Here is a 25,638-nt window from a genome sequence, read left to right as displayed (position 1 = left end):
AATGGGAGTAGTAAACTGTACGGCAAATTGCAATGAGGTGATACTTTTATTGATGTGCTTCTTCAGTCTAAAATCTACATCTAGGGATGCTTGGGAGCCGGAGCGGAGAGTGGAAGGCCTTTCCAGTCTCCACCACAGGCAGGCGTGTCAGACAGCTTAGGGCGATGTCTGCGTGGTTTGTCCCGAGAAGAACAGCCGAGCGGAAAATCATTGAATTACGTACACTGGTGGGGAAACGGCACGTTGGGAAACGGATGTGCTGACATGTCTTGTGGTACAGAGGCACTGAAACTGTTCCAAAAGGGAGTTGTCTGCCTGACCACGGAGGGTGTGTTTACATGGCCAATGGCAGCCTGCTGCAGTGAGCCTCCGAGCCCGGTTCAGCAGACTTGGGCTTGCGCTGCTGTGCTAAAATAGCTGTGCAGGAAGCAGTTTTAAGGGGCATCTCGGCCCCTGAAACCCTCCCTAGACTCCAGAGCACGAGTGCCAGCCATAGCCACAATATGTCTACAGCTCACAGCAGGACCCCCCTCCAGCCCAGGTCGAGAGAGGCTCACTTCTGTGGGCTGTGTAAACGTGCACATCGGGGTGCTGAGGTTGCTCTTTAAAAAGGAGGTGCCCATCTTCCCACATAATAAAGGTGCCGGGACCTAGCCCTGGTGTTACCTGGGATGGACGGCAGGTGAAGAATTTGCATTGGCAAGAAGGTTCTTTTGGGTCATTGCTTATATACCCTGGACTTGATTCAAGACAGCTAGCAGGGAGGGCGTGAGAGGGGGAGTGGAAGATGTTGCGGTTTAGGTGGGGAAGAGGGGTCAGATGTCTCAGTCTCCCATTGGGGAAGAGACAGGAAGTCGACCAGGCCCCAGATCACCAGCGTTCCCAGGGTGAGTCACACAAGAGGGAGAGGTTAGACGTAACCAGCTGTAGGGCAGTACTCACAAACTGCGACTTATCCGCTGGGGGGGCCTCGGTAATGGACTTGAGGTCTTCTTCGGAGAGCCGCTCCATCTCCTCCAGAGCCGAGCTGGAGTACAGGACCGCGTCCTTCACAAAGATGCTGACCGCCCTCAGCATGAAGGAGACAAACAGGTGCATGTGGATGCAGTTCCTTGTGCAGTGCAAACGTCTGGGAGGAGGGAGGATTGAAATGGTTAAAATGTCCCTCTGGACCTATTCAGACTCCACTGTGCTTGTTGATGGCACCGAGGGGGTTGAACGATTCTGCACAGTGTTCCCACCTCCCCCAGCATCCACCTCTTCTCTCAGGAAAGCTGGGTCCCTGCAGTGAACTGAGTCTACAGCCAGAGTCCCGCTCCCATGCAAAATTCACCCCTGTGTGCAGCACAGGGTTGTTAGTCCCTGTGCTAAGAATTCCTTCCTGTCTGGCTAGATTCCCGCTTCCGTTTCAGTTCAATAAATATTCTGCTTCACTTCCTGTTGGGTAGTGTTGCTGGGCCCTGTCAAACCCCTGAGCCCCACACCAGAGGTGGCTGCATTGCAACGTTGCATGAAGTGATCCTTGAATATAGATTGTAAAGTGCTTTGAGCTCCATTAGGATGAAAGGCTCTGTAGCAGTGTAAGATGTGATAGTGCTTGGTTAGCTAGTGCTGGGGGAGCCCGTGAGTTCATCTCCTTTGAGATCCCCAGCTCTAATGACATGAAGAAGAAGAATCTAGGTCTGTTGCTAAGGTTAACAGGTTTTAATGGGAGGAAGACAGACTTGAGACAAGAGCAATTGTTCTTCCTTGGTATTCTGCTCTATTTAAAGCCTTGAGACCTACTATAATACAAAGAGCGCTAAATGGAGTTGTGCAGGTATGACAAAGCCCTGGCTGGGATGGTTTAGTTGGGGTTGGCCCTGCTTTGAGCAGGGGGTTGGACTAGATACCTCCTGAGGTCCCTTCCAACCCTGCTATTTTATGATTCTATGAGAAAGAGCAGGCTTTGTTCCTGCAGTTGCAATTTAATTAATAATTCTCCTGATGATATGTGAGCCAGAACAGAGCTCAGCTCATTCTTGTGTTGGCTTTGCGGGGCAAAAAGAAATCAATAGAAGAGCTGGTTGGAAAACGGATTTTCTGTCCTGTGGAAAAAAAAATTGAGATTTTGGGAAAAAAAAGAAGAAAACTCATCCCAGATCATCCCAAATTGGGACAAAATGCCAAAATTAAAAAAAAAAAAAAAAAAAAAAGTGAGATGAAATTCTGAAATAAAAAATTTGTTTTGGGACAATCAACAATTTTATTTTTACCCTTTCGAAATGATTTAAAAATGCCAATTTTAGTATCAAACCGAATACATTTCAAAACCAAGAGAGGTGCTTTTTTCAATTTTTTTTTTTTTTGTTCTCACCATGTCAAAATGTGGGGGTTTGACATTTTCAAATGTTTTTTTCCCCCTCATTTATTTTTTCAAAATGAAAATGTCAAAATCTATACAATTTCATGAGAAAATTTGGTTTCGTTGAAATGGCATTTTCTAACAGAAAACCTGTTTCGACCAAAAATTTTTGGCCAGCGCTAATAAATAGTAGAAAAAACTTACCCTGCACCCTAAAGCGAGTAGATCTAACTTAGGGTAACCAGATGTCCCAATTTATAAAGACAGTGCCGATATTTGGGGCTTTTTCTTATATAGGTGCCTATTACCCCCCACCTCCTGTCCCGATTTTTCACACGTGCTATCTGGTCACCCTAATCTAACTCTGGGTGCTAGAGAGAGCATTTCTACTGAGTAAGAGGCAGCTATTTTTACTCAGTCACTTCTCTGAGCACAAGCACTCTTTATCAGTGATAAATGGATGCAAGTAGCACGAGCGAGCGCAAGACATGAGAATTTCCATTCTACGGGCTAAAGTCGCAGCATTACATGATTTAACAAGCTCTCCGGGTCTCCAATAGGAAACAAAGCATTTACCATGCAAGAGACCTGAATGAAGAGAGTTTGCGGCTGTGCAGGAGGGCACCATGTGTCTCAGAATAGCACGTGTTAACTTCACCACTGTTCCAAAGCAGTTTGAGCTTGTCGTGTTGTACTGTGCATGTCTGATCTAGGCCGATGGGGTGCTCTTTGCTCTCTAGGCTAATAAAACTGATTTCCTTTAGCTTGCCGGTGAGAGGCCAGTGTGTTTTTGGAGACAAAGGTCCCATGTCCAATTCCCAGGGCTGCATGTCAGTGGTTTAGCCCAGGCCAGCGCTGTGTGGTGTCTGGGAGTCCATCGCCACTGCTGATAACTGCGTGGAGAGGTTACTGCCACAGCAGCCGGCTGGCACTGCCTGCTGTCAACGCAGCCCACTGAGTCGCCAGTAACGGCCCAAGCGGGAGATGGATGTGTCCATGGCACTGAATCGGGACGCAGAAGATCTGGGTTCCCTGCCCAGCGTCGGCTCCGGGTGCAGGTTACAGCAGTTTGTTGGCTACTCTCTATGACCGCAGCTGGCGGTGGTCCCCCAAGCTGGGGATGGTACGCTCTAATTGCTCTCCTCCCGCAGGTGAGGTTGCAGGAAGATGGGCCGGTTCCAGGGGCAGGTGACTGTGGCAGCCACTTCTAGGGGGCACTGGACTGCTGGGCCTCTCAGCTCGATTTACTGATTTGTTTTTTGCTCTGCTGTGATTGGCCAGCCCAGTTTTCCTCCAGTGAATAGCCGGCCAATTTGTTTTGCTCCGCCCCAGGGCACCGGGGGTACAGAAAACATTTCCCACTCTGGCTGGCAAAATGGCTGCTCCTGGCAGGAAGAAGGTGCAGGAACCAGCTCTGTTGGCTCTATGTCCCCCATGCTGGGGGAATCCCTACCTCAGCGCTTATAGGTTGCATCTGCTTCCTGTGCACCACAAGGGAACCAGAGGATGTGCCCCATTGCTTCCACGTGGTCTGTGCTCCCATCAGCTTATATCCATTTAGCAAACAGAGGCATTAGGTGTTAAGCTTTGTCTGCCTACAGTGAGTACGGCACGATTTGAGGGGTTTCTACCCAACCCCAAGAGTTTTGTTTGAATGACGCCGCACACAACCCAACCAGCAAATATCAAAACAACCTTGGTGGCTTGTTGACGAAACACACATAAGGAAGGAGGAGTTTTGTTACCGACGAGGACCTCGGTCTCCTCCCATCCACTCCAGGTGCCTGGTGTGATGGAACCGATACCCCCCAAAAGGAAAAACCGAGCCGCTTACCTGAAGTATCCCAGGATAAGGACAGCAACTGTCAGGGATCCCAGCGAGATGGAGTATCCAACGGTATAAATCAAATAGAGGCGATCAAAGACCTCCTGCAGCACAAATGATGGGGGGGAAAAGAAACGGCCAAATTAGAATAAATTCTGCTTTACTGTAACACAACAGTGCTAGTGGCATAAAGATTCAGGCTCTTGTATCTGCCGACAACAGAAACACAAGGTCAAAGAAGCAGTGAGTGTTTATAGGAACAGGATAACCGGTGGTCTTCTCAGTACATGGACAGCATGTAAAGAGCTACCCCCATTTCCTAGTGAACGGGGGTTACCATGGATTTTGAAGGGGAGTCCTGGTTTATATCGGTGTGTCAGATTGGATTTATACAACGTCTTTCATCCCCAAAGATCCCCAGATGCTTTACAAACTGTTGACCAAATCCTGCTGGCCTTCCTTGGCTTTTATTCAGGCAAAACGCCCAGTGATTTCATTATGATATTCACCTGACTAAGGACGTGTGGGATTTAGCCGTTTGATGTGCAGCACCAGTGGTGTGCAACCAGCATTGGGGGTAAAGGGCGTCAACACATAGCACAAGGATGCAGGGAGGAGAAATTTGGCTCAGGGATACTAAGAGAAAGGGCCTGTTCTGCTGGAAGTGCCTGAGGATCTTTATTGTTCATACAAGACTTTGGTTTACAAAGTCTCATGAAAAAGGCCACCTTGCATTAGACCGCATGGATCTCTAGAGATCAATATTGCATTCAGGGTATAGACTAGACACCTAAGAGGCTTTTTTCACTGCCAATTTCTAAGTCACAGCTTCAAGAAACTTTCTCTTGCATGGAGCTTTGTCTGTTACAGGTCTGAACATCAGCTTGAGCAGGGTTAAAACATCTACCAACATCGCGGATCACAGAGGCTTTCGTCTTCTGAACGGAGCAAAAAACTCAAGAAGAAACCAACCAATTCAGCATCTTTCTTCTTCCCTCTGCTTCCCTCCTCCCCCGGGGGAGTTTCAGTAACATTAGTAATGCTGGGCTCCGAATGACAGCTCTAATTTTGATCTGGGGCTAGAAGTGGCACACTGTGGAATGCTAACCGCAGGCCCCGTTACAGCAGAATACCCAGCTCTGGGAATGTTTCCTTGTGGTTTCCTTTGGTAGAGCGATGGCCTTGCCAATGCTCTTTTTTTTTTTTTTTTAAAGCAGTGGTTGCAGCAGGCGGTGCGGCGAGCAATATAAGCCGACTGTGCATTTTGAAAGGGAAGGCTCCATACGGGGCCTAACTTGCTTTTCCCCCCAGTGAAGTCGGGGATCCCGGCTCTGCTGAAACACGGGTTTGCATCCACCGTCTTTGTATGCAATACCTCGCACTCCAAGACGGGATCGGGGTGGAGAAAAATCACTGAGCCAAGCAGAATAAAATCCTCTCCCTTTCCCCTTTCAGAACTTTAACTGGAAACACCCACGTTCCTATCAAACAACGGCTGCATTGTAGCAGCTCTGCGTGTGCTACTGTAAGAGTCGGGATAAAATCGTAACGGTTTGGGAAATGCCAGCTTTCGCTGACAACAGATCTCAGCCCAGAGCTTGGGAAGCAGCGGCTCTGGTGGTGGCACTTCTTTGGCCATGGAAATGGTTTCACATGACTGGTTGTGTTCTTGCACTCCAAGCCACGGCTTTAAAAAGCTGCCATGTTCCTCTTTTCCCAGGCCATCACGCAGATGTTATTCTCCTCCCGACAACCAGGGCCTCGTCTGAGAACTGGGTGGGGATGGGAGGTGGGGGGATGGCGATCGGGTGGGTAGAGGAAGCGTTGTCTTCCCCCTTGCCACACCGGTGCGATTGTTTCAAACTAAACTCTGCCTCTGCCATGCCTAAGTGAGGAGTCCACATACCACTGCAGGCACCCCCAAAGCAAGCTGTCCTTGGCGAGCACCACCTTGGCGGGTGAGAGGGCTGGAAAATCTTGGTATTGCCCAGACAATTGATTCCACGGCAGAACAGCAGAGGACGGAGGACGTTTGGGGGGGGTGTTCAAACAGGCTGGATCCCAGGCCGCTGGCTTGGATGGGGGTCCCGTCCACTTCGCTCAGCAGCGAAGCATCCTGCTGTGTGTTATCCCGGGAGGGGGAGGATGTGGAATCGTGCCATGCCCTGGCCCCATCTCTGCTGCCACTGCTCTGCCTGCCCCCTTGCCGCGGCCTCCACCTGCTCCTGCCCCAGGATCTGCCTGATCTCCTTTCCAGTGAGCAAGCCCCAACATAGCCCCGTCCCTAGGCTCTCTCCTCTGTCAAGAGAGGATGTGCACGGATCTCCTGTCGAGATCTCCCCTCCACTTAGCTGGGCCAGGCCTGGCTGTACCGAGGGGTCATCCCTCAAGTGAGAGTCAGGGCTCTTTGCAAAGCTCCAGGCTGGAAACAACTTTGCTTTAAACAATGAGGTTTAGAGAAAGCAGCCCTGGCACACTCTGTGCTTTTCCCATCGTGTCTGGCATGTGACTGCTTTCCCGGGGCCTCTCTGATTTCCTCGGCAGCAGGCAAACCACCACGTTGCAGCAGTGGATGAAGACAGGATTGGTTGGCTTATGGTTAGGTCCTCCGATGGTCCACATTGTTGGGATGATGGTTTCCAGGCAGAACTGAACCTCCCATGTTTCTGGGCACGGTTTCCATTCCCTACGGTTTCAGTGGATCTAGGTCACATTTCTCCCCAGTCTCATCCCTGAAAACAAGAGGGTTTGTCCTTCCGAAACAAGCTGTGCCTGGGTTTAATAGCGTTTGTAGAGAAGGGAATTCTGGCGAGACACAAGAACCATTTGCTTCTGGTTACCGGGTGGAAAATCCCTGCGCTGCTGTCCATGTGCCCCCATGTGAAAAGTGGTCGTTCACGAGGTGCTTCTGCCACACCCCCCCTAGGCTAAGCTGAAAGTGGTCACATCTCAGATACTACTGCCACCCCGCTGGGTGACAGTGAAGGTGCCGGTCTCAGAGGTGCTACTAACGTGCACCAAGGCAAAAGTGCGAGGGTTGGCGTTGCCACCGATGCAGGCTAGCGTGACAGGGAAAGCGCCCATATCCCCAGTGCTCCGGACGGGCACCAGCGTGAAAGCGAGCGTGCTCCAGGTACGACCAGCATCCAGGGCCAGGTGAAAGCGCCTGATGTGCTACCCATGCGCTCCCTGACCTGAGGCCGCGGGACCGCAAAGATGGCTCCGTCTCGCGGTTGAAGATGAAACAAACAAATTGTGCCCTCTCTCTCTGACCACCCTGGGCTCCTCGAGGGACCAGCACTGGCTGATCTATGAACCTGACACCCCCACAACATCAAGTTACTTTGAAATGCTGGATGGAAAGTAAATAAAACAGAGCCGGATGGTCAGGGTGCTGGGGCAGGAAGCCAGAGATCTCTCAGTCCATCACTCTGGAGGCAGGACGTCTTTCCAAGCAGGCTGCCTGTGATTAGAGACACACGGATCCTGCATTCGGCTCCTGCGGGGCTCCTTTCTGGCCACCTGGATGAAGGGCAGGGTTATCCCAGCTCTTAAAGACAGAGCATTAGAATAAAGGGGCAGGAGATCACTGAGCTGGGGCAGCTTTCAGCATGGCCCTGGAGGGCATTTTGAAATCTCTTTGAACCTCCATGATCATGCTGCTAGGCTGCTTCTTTATAAAGCTCCCTCCTTTCTCTTGGCAAACTCCCGGGATCCCTTCTTCTTGTGGGCCTGTAAAAGAGTTCCCTTAGGTTTTTCTCCCACATGGTGGCAGTCCCTGGCCTTACCTATTTATCTGCATGGGGTGGCTTATGTACAGTTTCTCCTTCCTCCAAAAATAGTGTCTTCCCAGAGCCAACTCAAAGGGGGAAAGATGGCAATACCTTCATCCTGTGGGGCTGTATGTGTAGCCGTTTCCTAGGAGTCCTTCTGGAGGGGTAGCTGACTTGGGCTCACTCTAGGAGTTTGTCGCACTCCTCTGAGGGTTAGAGTGGATGATCATCCCCCCTGCGGCTTTAGGAATCCCTTCAACCATTTTCTGCTCAGGGTGGTCTCTCTCCTTGCAGCTGACTGCAGTTTCCTCCTTTTTAAAGGCCTCCCTCCCTACCACACAGAATTGACAGGGCCAGAGAAGTTGGGCCAACCCTGCACACAGGGCCTCTCTGGTGTCTTCCTCAGCCAGGTGGGGTCTATACACTTTGTCACAAGGCTACACACAGATGTGCCCTCTCCCAAGAGATCTGTCCTCATCCCAGCAGGGGTTAAGGCGTGTGGGGGTATCTGGGGAAACTTTATCTGCAGCCAGTGCTGTCAGGCTACCTGATCTGCAGCTAAACAGACTTCAGTCTCTGGGGCTGTCACTCCAGCACCTTTCACCAGCAATCAGATTCCCCCTTTAAAAAAACCCGGAAGCAATTTCATCACTAGGCAGTTGCGATCTGTTAATCCTCTTGGCTTTGATTGCGTTAGCAAACTTTGCTAATTTAAAAAAAAAATCAGGTTCTTCGCTGCTCTAAATGGAATAATCCTATTTATGCCATTCAGGAAAAGAGAAAAAGAGACACAAACCTTTTCCACCCCCCTGTGTATCTGCTTTGGCCAGCCATATAATTACCCCACGGTAGCTAAAATGAGAACACAGAGAACCTAAACAAATACCTGTATATATATATATAGAGAGAGAGAGACAGACAGAGATTTTTCCAACACTTTCTAGTGTTTGGCTTCCATACAACTTCCCATTGGCTATGTTTGTCCATTTGTCTCTCTCTGAATCTTCCAACAACCTCGTCGGATGATTGCTGGTTAAGTGCAGCTGTTACGGATGACACAAAAAATGCTGTTCTCCCAGTGGGGGAAAAAAAATAGAAAACACTCTTTGTAGCGATGACAAGTCTGTCTTGGCAAAATCCATCTGCCTGACATCTCTACTTAGAGAATCAGTCGAAGGAGGCTGTATTGTTTCCAGTTCTGCAGACCCAATGGACGGTGTGAAAGGCTGGAGGGCTAAATTGCTGTTGCATAATCGCCATCTTCAGTCAGCAGAGAAAAAGACTAATCATGTGATTTTTTGTTTGCAGTGTTGTCGTGGGCATGTTGGTCCCAGGATATGAGAGAGACGAGGGGGGAGAGGTCATATCTTTTCTTGGACCAACTTCTGTTGGTGAAAGAGACCAGCTTTCAAGCTTACACAGAGAAGTGATCTGAAGAAGAGCTCTCTGTAAGCCTGAGAGACAGTCTCTATTGCCACACACTGGAACCCGTTCAGGGTATCATTAAACAACGACAACCCATACTCGATGGGGACCACATCCTGAAAGAAATATTTCCTGAATCCCCTTTTCTGGCCTGCAAACAACGCCCCAACCTCACCAAACTCATCCTCAGAAGCAAGCATCCCACAGACCTGGACTCACCAACTCACAGCGGCACTAGACCCTGCCGGAACAACAAATGCCAAATCTGCAGCCATACCCCCATTGCTGTGATGATCAATATCACCCACAACACGCCTTTCAAGATCCATGGATCTCACACATGCCTATCACAACATGTGGCGTACCTCATCCAGTGCACTAAATGCCCCAACAACTTACGCGGGTGAAACCAGACAGTCACTGTGCTCTCAAATAAACTCACGCAAAAAAAACAATCGAAGAGGAAAAACTCCATATCACCCATGGGCAACCACTGTTCACAAAACAATCACTCCGTATCTGAACACTCTCGGGCCTCATCCTGGAAGGAAACCTACACAGCATCTTCAAAAAATGAGCCTGAAAGCTTAAATTCATAACTTTGCTAGACACTAAAAATCATGGTCTTACAAAAGACACTGGATTTATGGCTTATTACGACAATCTGTAACCCACTAGCCTCCCCTGCTTTTTTTGTCCTCTGACTTCAGAGGTGTTAACGGGCCAATTCACCTTGAAGGCCTGTTAATTACTTATGCTGAACAATGTGTTCTGTTTCTTATTCAGCTGTGACACTCGGAGTACTTTCCCAGACTAAAGAACAGAGAGCTCTGTCTAGCTCTTTCCTCTTTCACCAACAGAAGCCGGGCCAATATTACCTATTACTTTGTTTCTCTGCAATAGGCAGATTTTGAAATGACAGACACAGCTGGCCATGCAATCCTGAAATTTCCCTTTCTTCTGATCCATGCAGAGTGACCTGTTTTATGCTACATTAAGCAGAGCCGCACTACGGACACAGTCAATCCCATGTCCATATGCTTAGGAGGTGAACTCAACAGGGAAAAAAATACCGGTCTTATACACAGACCGGGGCATTTGGGTGCTAACGTGTGTCCTAGACATTTCCCACGACTCTGTGGTCCTTCGGAATTAAACTCTACCAGTGCAATAACAGATGATTTACAAAATACACAGCTGTGCTTCCCAGAAGGGAATGGCCACAGGCCATTGCCCAGAAGCTGTAGATGCCTCATGCAGATGGATGGCACATGGTCTGTTGACCCACTTCTCTCTAACTGCTCACAATGTTTCACTTCTAAAACGCACATTCAAAGCCATGACTCTGTGGGGAGGAAAGAGAAGGGGCTGTGCTATTGAGAGGAATGAGGGCATAAAGACTACATCCTGGGCCTCCTTCCCAGAAAGCATTATTAGGCTATGTCTACACTGACAGAGGCAAATTCGCCGCCGTCAGATCGATTGCTCTGGATCGACTGAGCGGTCAGTGAAGACCCTCTCAGTCGATCCAGAAATCGACGTATTAGGACCACCTCCTCACGTGGCGTAGCGCTGCGTCGATGGGAACGCGGTTCCCGTCGGCGCAGTGCAGTGAAGATGGAGCGCAGAACAGAAGCACAGAAGTTGATGGGAGTTACGCACATTTTTTGCGTAGTTTGAGTAACTCCGGTCGACTGCCGCCGAATCCCTGAGGTAAGTGTAGACAAGCCCTTAGAGGGGAAGGCTGGCCCAGTGGTTAGCATGCTAACCTATCAGTCAGAAGATTCAGGGTCCATTCCTGCCCTATTGTTGACTCCCTGTGTGATTTTTGGCTGGCCTCTCAGTGCCTCAGTTTCCCATCTCTACAATAGGGATAACAGCACCTGCCTACCTCACAGGAGTGTCCTGAGGTGAACGATTCTCAAACAGACTCTTGATCTTTCTGAATGACTTTGTTATTCAGAGTTGTTCGGTGGAAACACTCAATGTGAACAAATCTGAGCTACTGATGAACTATGCGCCCTGCGTGTATTCCCAGTTCCTTATCACCGCAGTGTAACTGGTTACCTGAGTCACATAGTATGATTTCTGTTCCTGGAATGGATGATTAAAGGCAGAGATGCTCAAATCATTCTAAGTTCTTTCCTTACCAAATCACTGATCCAAGTTTGACCTCACTGCTAGAAAAACTAGGCTGATAATATCATGCCCCGGAGCCGGATTTAAAACTAAGAACATTCCCACAAAGTGGCTGTGTGTGTCACCTTCACGCCTGCTCCCAGCTGTGAAGTTTGTGGCTATATCGGAAGCTTATTTAATTGCCTCTAGACACGAGTTTTGCATGATCCCAGCTGTAAATAATACATAGGTGGCTAAGAAAGTTCACTCAAATTTCAGCCTGTCTTTCTGACACTTCCACGTGGATATCTAGCCATCAGCTAAACTCACCACTGAAAACAACATAGCTCCAGCCTCCCTGGAACCCCCCTTCAGGTAGTTAAAGGCTGCTATCAAATCCCCCCCTCACTCTTCACTTCTGCAGACTAAATAAGCCCAGTTCCCTCAGCCTCTCCTCATAAGTCATGTGCTCCAGCCCTCTAATCATTTTTATTGCCCTCCGCTGGACTGTCTCCAATTTGTCCACATCCTGGGGGGCCCAAAACTGGACACAATACTCCAAATGTGGCCTCATGAATGCCGAATAGAGAGGAATGACCACTTCCCTCGTTCTGCTGACAATGCTCCTACTAATGCAGCCCAACGTGGCTCAAAGCTTGTCTCTCTCACCAACAGAAGTTGGTCCAATAAAACATATCATCTCACGTGCCTTGTCTTTCTAACCTCTAAGATACGGCTTTTCTGATCCACCCCCACCACTACAACATCCTTCTCTCTGGCCATGACAAACACCCTGCAGTTTTCCTCCTCTCCACTAAGCCAGTAACCCTGTCATGCACAGATACAACAGTTTCTAACTAACCCCACGGCACATTCAGTATATCTGTCTTTTGAAGTTTCCATGCTTCTCAGGGTCTGGCATGTGTCACAGTCACCTCCTCAAACAAAACGGTTGTTCCTTCTGCAGAAAGCTGCTCCATATCCAGGCCAGGAGAGATCCAGAAGGCCTACGGAGAACCAGCTGGACTGAAATCCAGATCATGATCTATGAACTGCTGCTCACTGGTGAGGTTAGATCTACCAGGCTCTGATTCTTCATTGCATCGTGTGCTCCCTTAGACCTCTAAGTGTAACGTGGGGGTAAAACACAATCGTTCTAATTGGGTAGCATTTTTTGCCCTCTTGACACAGGACCACACAAGACAAGAAGCGATGGGAAAATCAGGCTGAGCGGAGAATAAGTTCGAAGGTTCCCACCTACCTGCAATGACACAGGGTCTTTGTCCCATCTGATGAACAAACCTGGGAAGTCTGCCGCTGCTTACAAGCTACTAGTCCTAACTCTTTAGCTCAGTCCGTGGAGGGCTGAGCCATTAGATCCAGGGGTCCTCACTTCCGTCCCCACAGCTGACCCAAGCAGAGGTGCTGCTAGGAGTTAGACTGCAAACGTTTTGGGGCAGGGAGCATTTTTTGGTCCTGTGTCTGTGCAGCAATTAAAACAATGGGCTGCTGGCCAATGGCTACGTCCCCTAGGGTGTAAGATGATGATGATGATGGTAATTAATTAATTAATGCAATAGCACAAGGATGGTGTAACTGCCCATAAGTGATGGTGGTCTCACTAGCGTGGAAGAGCCTCCTCTCCCCCGCCGCAGGGGTGGTTACCTGCTGTTAGCTTCTTAAGAAATTCCATTTAGTACCCCTCCCCTCACCCCCGGATTTTGTGAAAATGGATCAGGCCACTTTGAGGAGTGCAGGACAAACATCTGACTGTATTTAACCCGCCCCACTTCCCTTCCCCCGGTCCCCTTGAAGTGAAACAATTCCCCCGAAACAAATGGGAAAAGTTCGCTTGTGACCTGCAAACTCTGGAAAACTTTCCAGCCTCAGGAGGCAAGCTGGAGGGCTTGAAACCTCTACTGGCTCGTGCTGATCAGAACCCCCCGTGCCCAGTTTACATACAAGCGTTGCGTACCCTCTCCCGGGTCTCATTGGTGAGGAACTTGGCACATTCGCTGTAATTCGCCCAGGTGCGGTTGTTGCCCGGCACCAACTCCCAGCTCCCGTTCATGTCACACCGCCGATAGGCATGGCCTAACAAAAAGGAACGACAAAGCAGATAGCATGAGGCTTGGCAGATTGCAATGCTTGCAGAACAGAAGAAGTATCTTTCCCGATGCTTCGAGCACTGAGTCACCCATCCTTAAACCTCAGCTACCCATACTCAGCCTTCCCTTCTCTTCTCTCTCTGCTGCTTGTCATGGAGACACAAGGGGCTTTGTTTCAGATCAGCTTAGTCTAGAGGATCTTTCACAGCAACCGAACTTTGAATCCCGGCCATTTGTTCTACTCAGAAACTCCCAAATTTAGAGGGGTGCCCACCAAACGGTGCAGATTAAAATACAGGGTTTAAAAAAAGAAAAGGAAAAAAAATGGTTTTCAAAATCCAGTAGAATGGAAACATTTGTATAATTATTAAAAATTCATTGAAAAACAATGGGCTTGTTCAACCAGATCTTTCTACTTATCTAGCCCTTATCACTGTGCTATTTGAGCGCATTCCAATCATGAATAGGGTTTTTTAATTTCTTACACCCCTGTTACGAATGGGGAACTCAGGTACAGTGTAGAGTAAGTGATTTACTCAAGTTTAGACAGAGTGTCTGTGGCAAATCCAGGAATAAAACCTAGCGTTCCTGTGTTCCAGTCCAGTGCTCTATCCACTGGACCATCCTTCCTCCCTTTCCACATACCATAAAGGGGCTGTCAAATGGATGTGCACAAAAACCTCCCTGATAGTGCTTGCATAAGGATTCTACACCGGCCCAGCTCCCAGTCTCGGCCATAGCGGTCCTGTGTGAGGGTTCTACAACACGATGGCTATTCTCTGCTTCCTGGGAGCCAGGGGAAGCAGAGCATAAGTTAGAGCAGCCTTGAGGCTGCTCTTATTCATATCAGGGCAGATCAGACTCCTGATTCCTCAGAATCAGGGGCAGGGTTGCTAACCTTGCATTTTAGTTTTTACTGATATGATGATCTGAAGTTGATTTTTTTTACTGATGCGGTAAACTTTTTACTGACATTACTAAACATACCATAAACAATACAGTAATGTCACCAAAGTGCGTACTCACTTTACGACCATTTTCATGAACTAATTACCTACGGCACCATTACAAATATAAACTCTGTGCTCGCAATATGCTATACACAGGAATTTGGAATTACCCAATTGTTTTAGCGGCAGTTAATTGATCAGTCGGGTTCTTTGGGCGTGTGCAATAATAGAAAACAGGAAATTGACAAAGTCATGATCAGTGTCGTTTTACAATACAAGAAGTAATTCTGAACGACAACAATCAATGTCAAAATACAATATGGTTTTTTTATACCCAATTTCACGGACATTTTCATCGATTTATGGATTTACGGACAGTGTGAAAATTTTTCCTTTTTTTTAACTGACTGTCTGTAAATTTACGGACGGTTGGCAACCCTGAGTCAGGGGAACACAAAAACGGTTTCACCCACCAACTCTGCTCCTGCTTCTAGGTCAGGTGCAGAGCAACTGAGAAACCAGCCCGAGGATTTAAAAAAAAAATTAGACACAATATAATCAAATTGTGGTTTCGGTTCCACCAGTGCGGTGGCTTTGTAATGTTGAGTGAGATGGGTGCAGCCACAGAAATGTCACAGGGTCATTGCTCTCATGAACCTGATTGGAGTCCCCGTCTGTAACGACAGTGGGAATTGTCTGTGATATTTTGATGCACTATCAGTAGGATTCCCCACCTCTCTGCTTTGCATGGCTGCCTTTGGGGGCGGGGTAAGAATTAATTCTGGGAGATCAGGGCAAAATGACTGAGCCACTAGGGCTGACTGGGCTGTAATCAACACATTTGATCGGAAGGTCCTGCCGAGTCAAGGGGAGCCTCAATGAGTGAGGATGACCTCCTAGAGCAAGTTGTTTCTCCCCACCTCCCTAAAGGGAAGCAGAACAAAAAGCCCCCAGCCGGAGATCAAGGGCTTGAAGGTGTCAGGGGTCTGTGATAAGAACAGGTTCTCACACACACAAGGGCTTCCCCTCGGGACCCAGAGACAAAGGGATGGAGCGAAAAAGCTGTCTTAACCTGTGCTTCTCTCCGCTAACCCCAGAGCTTCCAGATGGTGCATTCCAGGGGGCTGGAAAACCTGCAAATACTTAACTGACGTGCCTGGATCCCTCAAAGGGGTAGGAAGTGCCTGACCAGGAGTCTACTTCAGTCGGGCTCGCTGCTAAGAGTTCACACTGAGACACCGGGACTGGTGGCGCCGTAAGGCGCAGTCTGGGAGGTGTTGAGGCCATCTGGCCTACCCTTGTGGCAAAATGGGTCCCCTTGGGGGGCTGATGCACTAATCCCAGGATACTGTTGAAGGATACTGTAAACCCGGGGCACCGCTGAAGTGGGGAAAGGCTTCCTATGCCATCGTTAGGTTCTGACATCCTCAGCTACAACCCTCCCCACCGCAGGCTCCAAGGTCCCCCCAGCATTCGGGAAGGAGCTTTACCTTTGTGGTTGAAGTCATAGATGTAGTCAGGGCATGGCATGGCCACCACTTTGCCTGGCATGCCTTCAGGCCAGCAGACGATGCCGTCCCACTCGGGCAGACAGAAACCATCTGCGGCAGAAAGAACGAGAAAAAGTCACTGAGCCTGCCGCATTCAGCCGCTTGCACCGACGTCGTCGCCTCGTGCCACTAAGGTCTGTAGCTGGCCTCCCAGACACACGCTACACTGAGAGGGCCTTCTCCCAGCTAGAATTAAGTTCAGGGCACACATAAATGCTTTTGGTCCTACCTGCCGTTCGGGGAGCGTGCTGCGTGCAGGTCGTTAATACAAGGAGCGTCATTTACTCGCAGATAAGAATAAGCAGCACGGTCTTGGAGTTAGTAGGTTCAATAAAGTTGCTGTTGCTATGCTACGCAATCAGCTTCTCGTGTACAGCTCCTGACACCTGCCAGCAGCGGTAGAGTAGATAGAACCTATCCCAGCCTCTGGTTCTTTTTCAAAGGGACTTGGGCAAGATAAAAGGGCTGCTGGCTGGGTGTTCTCTGTGGGGATTCCCAAGACTTTGGAAGCCACTTCCCATGTTGGTCTGATATAGTCCTTTAAGGTTTGCTGGACAGCTCAGCTTTTTACCCAGGCATTTGAAAATGTGGCAGTGGAGAGAGATTATAAGGCTTAGGGAATTTTGCATTGAGAAAGGGGGAAATCTGAACTCCTCCGATGCCTGGTTTAGACGCAGTAGCTCCAAATGGTAAGTTGAATGACACCAGCCACTGGTGGTGAGTTATACTGCTTCCCTATAGATATATGTTTGAGCCTGAATTTGGTTGTAACATTGGGGGCAACTAGAGCATAGAGACAGGTGCCTTGTTGTAGCATTTACATCAATCCAGAGAAACAGTCTTTATAGTAACAATGTTTTGGAGAGTTGCTCACATCTGTCTGTTGGTATCAGTTTACCCAGGCTTTCCAGAAACGGGTGGATACTGGGGTTCCTTTAGGTTCAGATTTACTCCCAGGTAAGTCAGTGAGAATTTGGTTCCAATGAGGAAAGATCGGGTCCAGTTTTTGGAAGAAACTAAACTTCATATACCTCACACGTCGTACTCTACAGGTCAAGTGTATCATCCTGCCGCCATTGTAAAGGGTTCTGAGGACATTTGTGGGGATAGAGTAGGGATAGTTAAAAGGGGAGGGGGGAGAACACATCAAGAAATTTCTCTCTCCCCTTTTTTTTGGAATTTATTCTGAAAACTCAATTCTGAACATTAATTTCAACGTTCGTCCTGTTTTGTTTTGTTTTGAAATTTTGAAATGTATCAGAACTTGGAATATTTTGACCAACTGCAATGGGGAGAATATCCGGAGCTACAGTAGCAAGGGTTAGAAAAGATCAAAACAACGCAACTCCCTCCACGGTTCTGGAAGGGCTGTTGGCCCAGATCTTCAAAGGTATTTAAATGCCTCAATACCATTGAGGGTATGGGCCATGAATCCTCATGCTTCAGGGCATAAGACAAACTATAGGTTAATAGGGGTCAGGAAGAAACTTTCCTTGGAGGTAGGTTATCACATAACTTCCTATTTCTGGGTTCTTATACCTTCCTCCAAAGCACCTGGAAGTGACTACCGCCAGAGACATGACCACATAACTAGATGGACAACTGGTCTGCTCTGGTATAGCACTTTCTATGTTCTTTTGTTACTAATCACCTATCGGTACAAGCAATACCCAATGAAGCCAACTGCTGTCCATGGTTAGAACTGCTGATGCTATCCTCCGATGAGCGTGACTGCCGTGGTAATTGACCCTAGCCTCTGGCTATACTACAGAGCTTACAGTGTTGTCGCTAGTGCAGAGCTCTCTCGTCGACTTAATTACTCCAGTCCCCCCCCCACGAGCGGCGATAGCTATGTTGATGAGAGAAGCTCTCCCGCCAACATAGAGCTGTCCACACCGGTGCTTAGGTCGGTGTAACTTACGTCGCTCAAGGGTGGCTTATTCACACCCCAGAGTGACATAATTTATGCCGACTTAAGCTGTAGTGTGTACATAGCCTTGGTTTTCAGCATTCCCTTAAAAGTAGGGAAGAAAATCCTTCAGAATCTCCTAGTCTATCTGAAACTGGCTGGCAGTAATATATGGTATATGAGGACTCAGGCCTGAAAAGTGCTGCGCTGTTTGCTCCAGTCCAACAAAGCACTTACACACATGCTTACTTTTAATTACTTGAGTAGTCCCATTAACTTCAGTGGGATTCTGTTCATGTTTAGAATTAAGTATCTGCCTAGTACTTTCCTAGACTGGACCAGCTGGGTCAGAGTGCTCAGACCCTTGCAGGATTGTGCTCCAAGAACCCTTTTGAAAGGAAGACAAATGCAGAAAGACAGACAGACGGGTCCCCACTCAGTTTTAATTTCAGAGTTGCAGGAGGCAGCTTTCCCCTCTTTAGCAATTACTGCGCTGCAGACGGATACTCCCAGCAGAGCTAGATGCTCAGCACTGATCTAAGGGCACTCCACAGGAACGAAAACACAATGGAATACGGTGCGTTCTCTTCTGTGATAGTTCCATTATCAACGACACAACAAATGTTCCAAGATCTTAGCGATGATGTTCTTTCTTTAACATCAAAGATAAGCCATCAACAGTCTTTCAGTCATTCAAGTAATTTATTCTTTGTAATGCATATGCTTTCATATGATGAAATAAGAACTCAGAATTCTTTTTAAAAACATCTTAGCTAATTTTCTCCCCTTTGGGTTTGGGAGTGGCAAAGCCTGATTCAATATGCTGGTAATTTAGGGCATAAAATGACACTCAATTTAACTATTGATTTCTTATCTTTAATTTAGTGCTGATGAAAGATGGCAGATCGGCCGCAATAGGAAACTGAAGTCCCAGTACAGCATGAATAGGTATTCCCAGCACTGGCATGACATGCAGAAAGCAGAGATCTATTTCACATTGGGCCAAATAAAAGAAAGAATGGGTATATATACCCATTTTCCATTAGTTGTCCTTAGGCTTGGAAGGATTAGCTTTTTATCAGTAAATGTTGATTTCACCGTACACACACAAACCAACTAAACATTTTTTCCATCAGCAATAATGGCGAAGTAAGAAAAATGCTGCTTGCAAGCTCATTAAAGTGGACTGTAAGGATGTTTACTTTGCATATTCTGACATATGATGTTGACAATTTGTGTTGTAATGGTTATAAACTTTTTGAATCTCAATGCCTGCTGTCATTAAATAATGATTGTCTGGCCCCTTTTAAATTTCCCATACTGGTGAAAATTTAAATTGATAAAAATAGGCTAAAACTGCTGAAGGCCCATAATTTTGCGCAATGGTGAAAATTTAAATTAACAAAAATATTTTAAAACGCTTTAAAATAAACACCGATATTAGTCATTGAAATTATGAAACAGGAAGAATCAAATTCTGCCAAGCTTAGTTGTACTGCACCTGCTCATCTAACATTTGTCTTCATTGGTAACCCCTTGCTTTCTGCATGTAAAGGAAATTAGCGGTTCCTAAATATCCAAGTGTGCAATTATTTCCCAGTGAGTGTGTTCATCAGAAATGCTGGAGATGGTTGACACTACCACACAGTAATTGGACGTCGAACTGGGAGTCAGGACTCCTGGATTCTATTGCTTCTGACTTGCTGCAATTTTTAACTATGTAATTTTGGGACGAGATGCACAGAGGTGTTCAGGCTCCTGACATCCAATGGTTTCAGTTAAGGGTCTAAATACCTTTGTGGACAGGGGGTTAGACGAGATGCAGTCCTGCAGTCCCTTCCAACCCTAATCTTCTATGATTCTAAGATTCTACAGATCTGGTCCCAAAACAACTCTCATTGAAATCTGTGAAAAGATTCCCACCGATTTTCATGGAAGTTGGGTCACACCCTAACCATGTCTGTGCCTCAGTTGGTCCATCTGTGACATTGATACAATAGTTCTTCCATCCCTCACTGAGGTTTAGAGTTTAGAGTTTATGAAGGGGTTGGAGACTTTTGAATGAACAGTACTAAACAATGCAAAGAATTTTCATCGTCTTTAGAATCATCTGTCAAAATGAATGAAAAGTTGAATTCAGTTATCCCTCTATATTTACTGACAACAGGAAGTGACTGAATGCTCTCAGGAAATATTTTTGAAACAGAAACATCAAACATGCCTGACCTGAGTAACTGCGTGATGTTATCGGAACCTTTGCCTTATCTATCACCATTAGCCTTTTGTTAGTTTATTAGTTGGTTCTGTCTGGGGTGATAGTTAAGACCAATTTCTGACCCTCCCTCACTGTTGTTTTACTTGCTCACTGTTGTTTATTGTGGCTTTGTTGTGCTATATAATAGCTAGGTATTATTAATTATTGTTGTTGTTTTGCATAGCAATTAACGCAAGAGCTGCTTACAAGAAATGGATGGAAAAAATTCACAAAATGTTTCAAAAGTTGTTTTCATTTTTCAGGGTTCAAAAGGGACCGTTTTTTGTTTTTGTTTTTTTCTACCAACTTCCTCTCCTCCCCCCAGCATTTTTCTGTTTTATCATTTTAATTTTTTTGGTTTTCCCTCTCTCTCCTTCCTTCCTCTTTTTCCAGTCACTTACAAAAAAATGATTTCCAAAAAAGACTGGGAAAAAAAAGGTATCAACTGAAAAATGATAAATAACAAATATTGAAAATCATGAAAAAATCATAAGCTGACAATTTTTTGTGACATTTTTTTTTTCAGAAGACCATTTCTCAACCAAAGAGCTTTTCATTAAAAAGTTTCAACCACCGGCTTTTGGGCACTGGAAAAAAAAAATGGCAGTTTCCCCTAAGACATCTTATTTTTTCTGATTCACTGTATAACACTGAATACAGATAACCAGAGGGGATCAGATTTATTGTAACTGAAAGCTTATGAGGATTTTTCTTTTCTTTTTTATAAACAAAGAGACTGTTTAGGATTGAAACAAGCTGCTGGCATCATTGCAAGTGGCAGTGTAGAAAGGGGGAAAGAATATATTTGAATATATATATATAACTAACCAGCATGTTACGTTAGTGTCAGAGGTCCTAAAAGGAGTTTTTGCCAGACTACACACAATTAAAGGGCAGAACTAAAATGTAACTCACAACAAAGTGTATAACCCGCAGACAGAAAAGGAATAAATACACAGAGTATATATTTATACATACGTATGGGCAGGCACAGACACACTGCAAGAAGGCCATGTCAGCTAGTGAAAATCAATGTAGCTCCATTGACTCCAACAGTTCTATGTCAATTTACACCAGCTATGGATTATTTTAATGAGAGAGGTAGGGAATTTGGTTCGACATTCATGCGGTAACAGGGTGTCACAGAGCATTTCTCTGATGAAAAAAATCTTTGTTGGGTTTTTAACCCCAGCCACCTGGAAGTCAGGCTGGAGACAACTCCAGGGGACCTGCAGGAAATGTGGGGTTGGCGCTTTAGACAAACACTATAAAAATTATAAACAAACAGCCTCGGTAAACACCAGGCCCCGAGACCTGCTTTCCGGAGGGTGTGGACTGAGCCGTCCTGACAGCCTTACAGATGCATCCCATTCTGGACGCAAGGCCGAGGATGGGCTGATGTAGATGCGTGAGGATGCTGCGCTCTTTGGGGACGCCTGTTTCTTCTCATACCTGATGCCGTTGTCTGTCTCTTTCCCTCAGCTGACAAAGGACTCGGTGAGTGCACGAGTAGCGCTCATCAGTTGTGTACGTGGATCAGCGATCTCTCCTGGATCTCAGCGCCTGTGTGCAAACACGTTCCGCTCTAGGGGCTATTAATAGCTGATGGAGGTTTAGCTCGAAGGGTAGCAACCTGGGTTTCAACGGTAAGAACTCCCGGGCTCTATCCTGACTAAAATCTATGCAGCCATTAACTTATTCCTGAGCACCTCTTGAGAGCAACTCCGCAATCTCTGGGACCGGTGAAGGTGTAGAGCTGAACACCCAGTGTGTCATCCCTCCGAAGGACAATACCGAATTCATGGAATCAGACCGGGGTCCATATGGGGCCAGAGAAGGTGCCAGAGAACCCAACTGTGAGCAGAGGCGGGGTAACCTGCCCCTCGTGTTCGGTCTCACCCTCATTTCATAGAGAGTGGCTGAAGGTCACGTAGGAAGCCAGCTGCAGAGTCAGGATTTGAACCCAGGCCTTCCCCCTTCAGGCCACCTTCCAGCTGGGCCAGCGAAGCAACTGCCCACTGGACCGGCTCCGGAGCTCCCCTGCAGACGCACAGGGACCTGAAGGAAGGGGACAAGCCAATGGTGCCTCGGACAACTCAGCCTGTTTTCCCGAGGGAGCCCTGTGGCTTCCGAGATGCAGCCTTTGGCCTATGAAACGGTTCCGGTGTCTCCCCCATTTCCTTCCAGTCCCACGAGCTGAGCGTTACATTTGTTTTCGGTCCTCTCTCCCCTCTGGAAGAGTCGCTCCCCTCCCATTGGCCTGCCTCAGTTTCCCTGCTGCTCAGCAATCTCCCTCTGGCTCTCAGAGCTAGTCTGAGCCTCTGGCTAAGATGTAAGCGGAGGCCAACCAGACCCAAACTAGCCCTTCACTCCTCGGGTGCAGAGATCCAGGTGCAGTCCGTGCCCTTCCCAAGCCACAGCTCCTTCCTTAGGCCTATGCAACCTTCACGCCTTGGCCACATGAGTTCACAACAGTCCCCTCACCCCAGGGATAGCAGCTCCGCACCTCAAGGCTGAGATCCACACCACATCTGAGGCAGTCAGGCCCTTCCTCTACCAAAGGGCTCTAGCCCAGAGGCCTTGAACGGCCAGGTGGCCACCCCCTCCAGCTGCACACATTCCACGTTATATGTCCCGCCTCCCTTGGGCTGCTTCTTTCCCTGCCTTTCAGACCTCCCTCCCCAGCTCTTCCTGGCTCCCTGTGGCTGGAATCCCCCTTCCCATCAAATCCTGCCCAGGCCCCCCTCCTCCCCAGACCACCTCAGCGCCCAGCCGCTGCTCCGCTCTTCCCAGCCCTGCCTCAGTCCAGAGAAAAGCAGCTTGCCTTTATACCCCTGCCACTCCCAGCAGGCCTTGCTCTCAGCTCTGGACTACAAACCCCAGAATTCCCTGAATTGGGGACTGGGGCGCCACTGGGGGCTAGGACTTGAACTGCCTCTTAAAGACCTAGCTTGCCCTGTGGTAATTGCCCCATAATGCTCTGCCTATGCACTTGATTCCTGACCAGCTGCTCCCTCCGCTTCCATTCCTGGGCTCTGACACAGCTCTGCCAACGGACGTCGGTGCCGCCCTGCAACTCCCCCTTCTCCTCCACGGCTGGTGTTCCCCGGAGCTGGGTGCCTCCGTCTAGGCTGGCCTCGAACTGCTCTAATCCTAATCCCGCTAAATCCACCCTGACCGCAGTGTGTGAGGAAGGCCGGCTCTGCATATTGCCTGGCTCTGTTAGCGTCAGTAAGCAATACATTTCCCGTGTCCGGCGTCCATTAGCCATGCTCTTTTGCCTGTGTATTTAGACACATCGCTTTCTTTAGATGAGATCTCTGAGTCTGTGGCCATAAACACCCTCACTAAAAGGGGGCTCGATTCCACCTGGCAGCCAAAGGTCAGGAGAAAACGTGCCACTCCTCCTTTCCCGTATGAAGGTTGCTGCTAACAAGACCCGGGCTGGCCATGCTCATAACATTCAGCACAGCTTAGGGATGCTGTCCGTTCGGTAGTCCCTGCTTGCAGGACAATTCAAGGGTCCCGTGTTCGTCGTGGCTGCCTCAAGAAATTGCATGGTTCCTTCCTTGCATGAGGAAGTGACACCACGACGATGTTACATCATCATGCCCGGAAGAGTGACGTGATGCTCCAAAGAGGCAAAAGGGGAATCAGTGCATAACATGTTCGTTATGCTTTAGCGGCATCACACGACCCTAAGATTTTATTTACGTCAGATGGAAGCTAGCTGGCAGGAGGCTGTGTGATTCAGGCAATCGGGCAGGGGCTACAGATCCTTGTACCTATTCGTTGCCGGTTCCAATCCTGCCCAAGTCAGTGGTTGCTCCTGTTGGTTACGATCTGCCTGTTTAATGACCGATGTGCGATGAATTTGGTGGGTCTGAGAGTCCAGGTGTTAGCATGTAGGTGTTGAACTTTCCACAAACCATAGAAGGCAATCTTAGCAGAGAGCCTAATGACTGAGAGGCAGAGAGCAACAATTTTAATTGCTGAGGTTAATTGCTGATGCTGAGATTCAGACCCCTAAAGAAGGGGTGTCATTGGCATACTTGGATCTAAGCATCCTTCCGCTGAGGTCCGTAGGAATTGTAGGTGCTCACCACTTCTGAAAACAAGGTCAGTCATTGAGGTGCTGAATTTTAGTCTCCTTCCAGGCACACATGTTGGAAGATTTTGGCCTGAAATGCCCCTTTCACCTGGGCCTCTGCATCATAGTCTAGGTATATGGGGTGCAGTGGGGACACGCCACAGGTTAGAACCAGCTCATCTAGGCCACTGCCTTCTCCGTTGGACCACATCAGACTCTCAGCAGAGAGCCTGGCCAATACTAAATACACACACATGAATTTGAAAAGAAAAGGCGCTCGGGGATTTCTAAATGCACAGCCGAACTGCGCGCGGTTTGCACACTGGGACCGAAACGCACGGCATGTAAGCTGGTGAAGCAGTGGGCGTGGTGACAGAGCAGGCGTCAGGACAGCTGGGCTCTCTTCCAACCTCTACTATATGACTTTGGCCAAGTCGCTTCACCCCACTCGCCCTTTGTCCGTCTTGGGTACTTAGACTATCGGCTCTGTGGGCCAGGGCCTGTCTCTTGCTATTTGTACATACAGCGCCTAGCACAATAGGGCCTCTGAGTTTGACACTGGATTTATGGTTTATTACAACAATCTGTAACCGACTAACCCCTCCTTTTGTCATGTGACTGCAGAGGTGCAAACGGGCCACTCAATCTTGAAGGGTCCCTTACAATAGGTGCTAACTACGTATGCTGGCAATCTGTTCCCCCTTGCATTTTGCTGTGATGCTGGGCGTTCCTTTCCCAGCCCTGAAGAAGAGCTCTGTATGGCTCGAAAGATGGTCTCCCTCCCCAACAGAAGTAGGTCCAATGACAGCTATTACCTCCCCAACCTTGTCTCGCTAACATCCCGGGACAGACAGGGCTACAACTACGCTGCGTGCACTCAAATACCTCCTCTGAGGCTGCTACTGCAAAACCTTGCGAACGGGCCTCGCCGAGCGCCGCCTTTGCTGGTGCTGATGAATCTAGAGGGATCGGCCCTGGGGGACAGAGGGAACTGCTGACCCCAGGACAGCTGGGGAAGAAGGGGCCTTTGCGGGAGAAGTCTGCAGGAAGCTGACCTTGGAGAGGTGACGGCACGCTGAAGCCTTCACGTTTTCGCTGCTCAGCCCGTATAATAAGGAGGCCTCCAATGAGGGACGTGGTCACTTGCCTTCCTGATTTCCTACCCCTCCGCCACCCGTTCTTTATGCAAGCATTGCATACATGTGGAGAACACATTAAAACCATCTGCGCGGCCACTTGGCAGCAGGAAGAATGCAAACAAGGGCTCGAGGTGTTTATCTAGGGGTATGGAA

At 48.1% G+C, this 25,638-nt stretch overlaps 1 protein-coding gene across 2 annotated transcripts in view; it reads right to left on the bottom strand.

Annotated features, from left to right (window-relative positions):
* The window catches only part of PTH1R (parathyroid hormone 1 receptor), a 163,472-nt gene that overhangs the window by 33,926 nt on the left and 103,908 nt on the right, over positions 1-25,638 (bottom strand). For both annotated transcript variants that reach the window (XM_067530427.1, XM_067530426.1), the window contains 4 exons: positions 16,034-16,144; positions 13,461-13,579; positions 4,179-4,273; positions 943-1,129 (listed from right to left, as the gene is read on the bottom strand). In XM_067530427.1, the coding sequence (XP_067386528.1) occupies positions 943-1,129; positions 4,179-4,273; positions 13,461-13,579; positions 16,034-16,144 (512 nt within the window). The remainder of the gene's footprint in view (positions 1-942; positions 1,130-4,178; positions 4,274-13,460; positions 13,580-16,033; positions 16,145-25,638) is intronic.

The sequence above is a fragment of the Emydura macquarii genome, unplaced genomic scaffold, assembly GCF_026122565.2.
Source record: "Emydura macquarii macquarii isolate MOO-44397 ecotype Brisbane River unplaced genomic scaffold, CSIRO-AGI_Emac_v2 contig_3080, whole genome shotgun sequence".
Taxonomy (NCBI): domain Eukaryota; kingdom Metazoa; phylum Chordata; order Testudines; family Chelidae; genus Emydura; species Emydura macquarii.
Note: the sequence above shows the minus strand (reverse complement) of the source record. Positions and strands in the feature narration are given on the sequence as shown.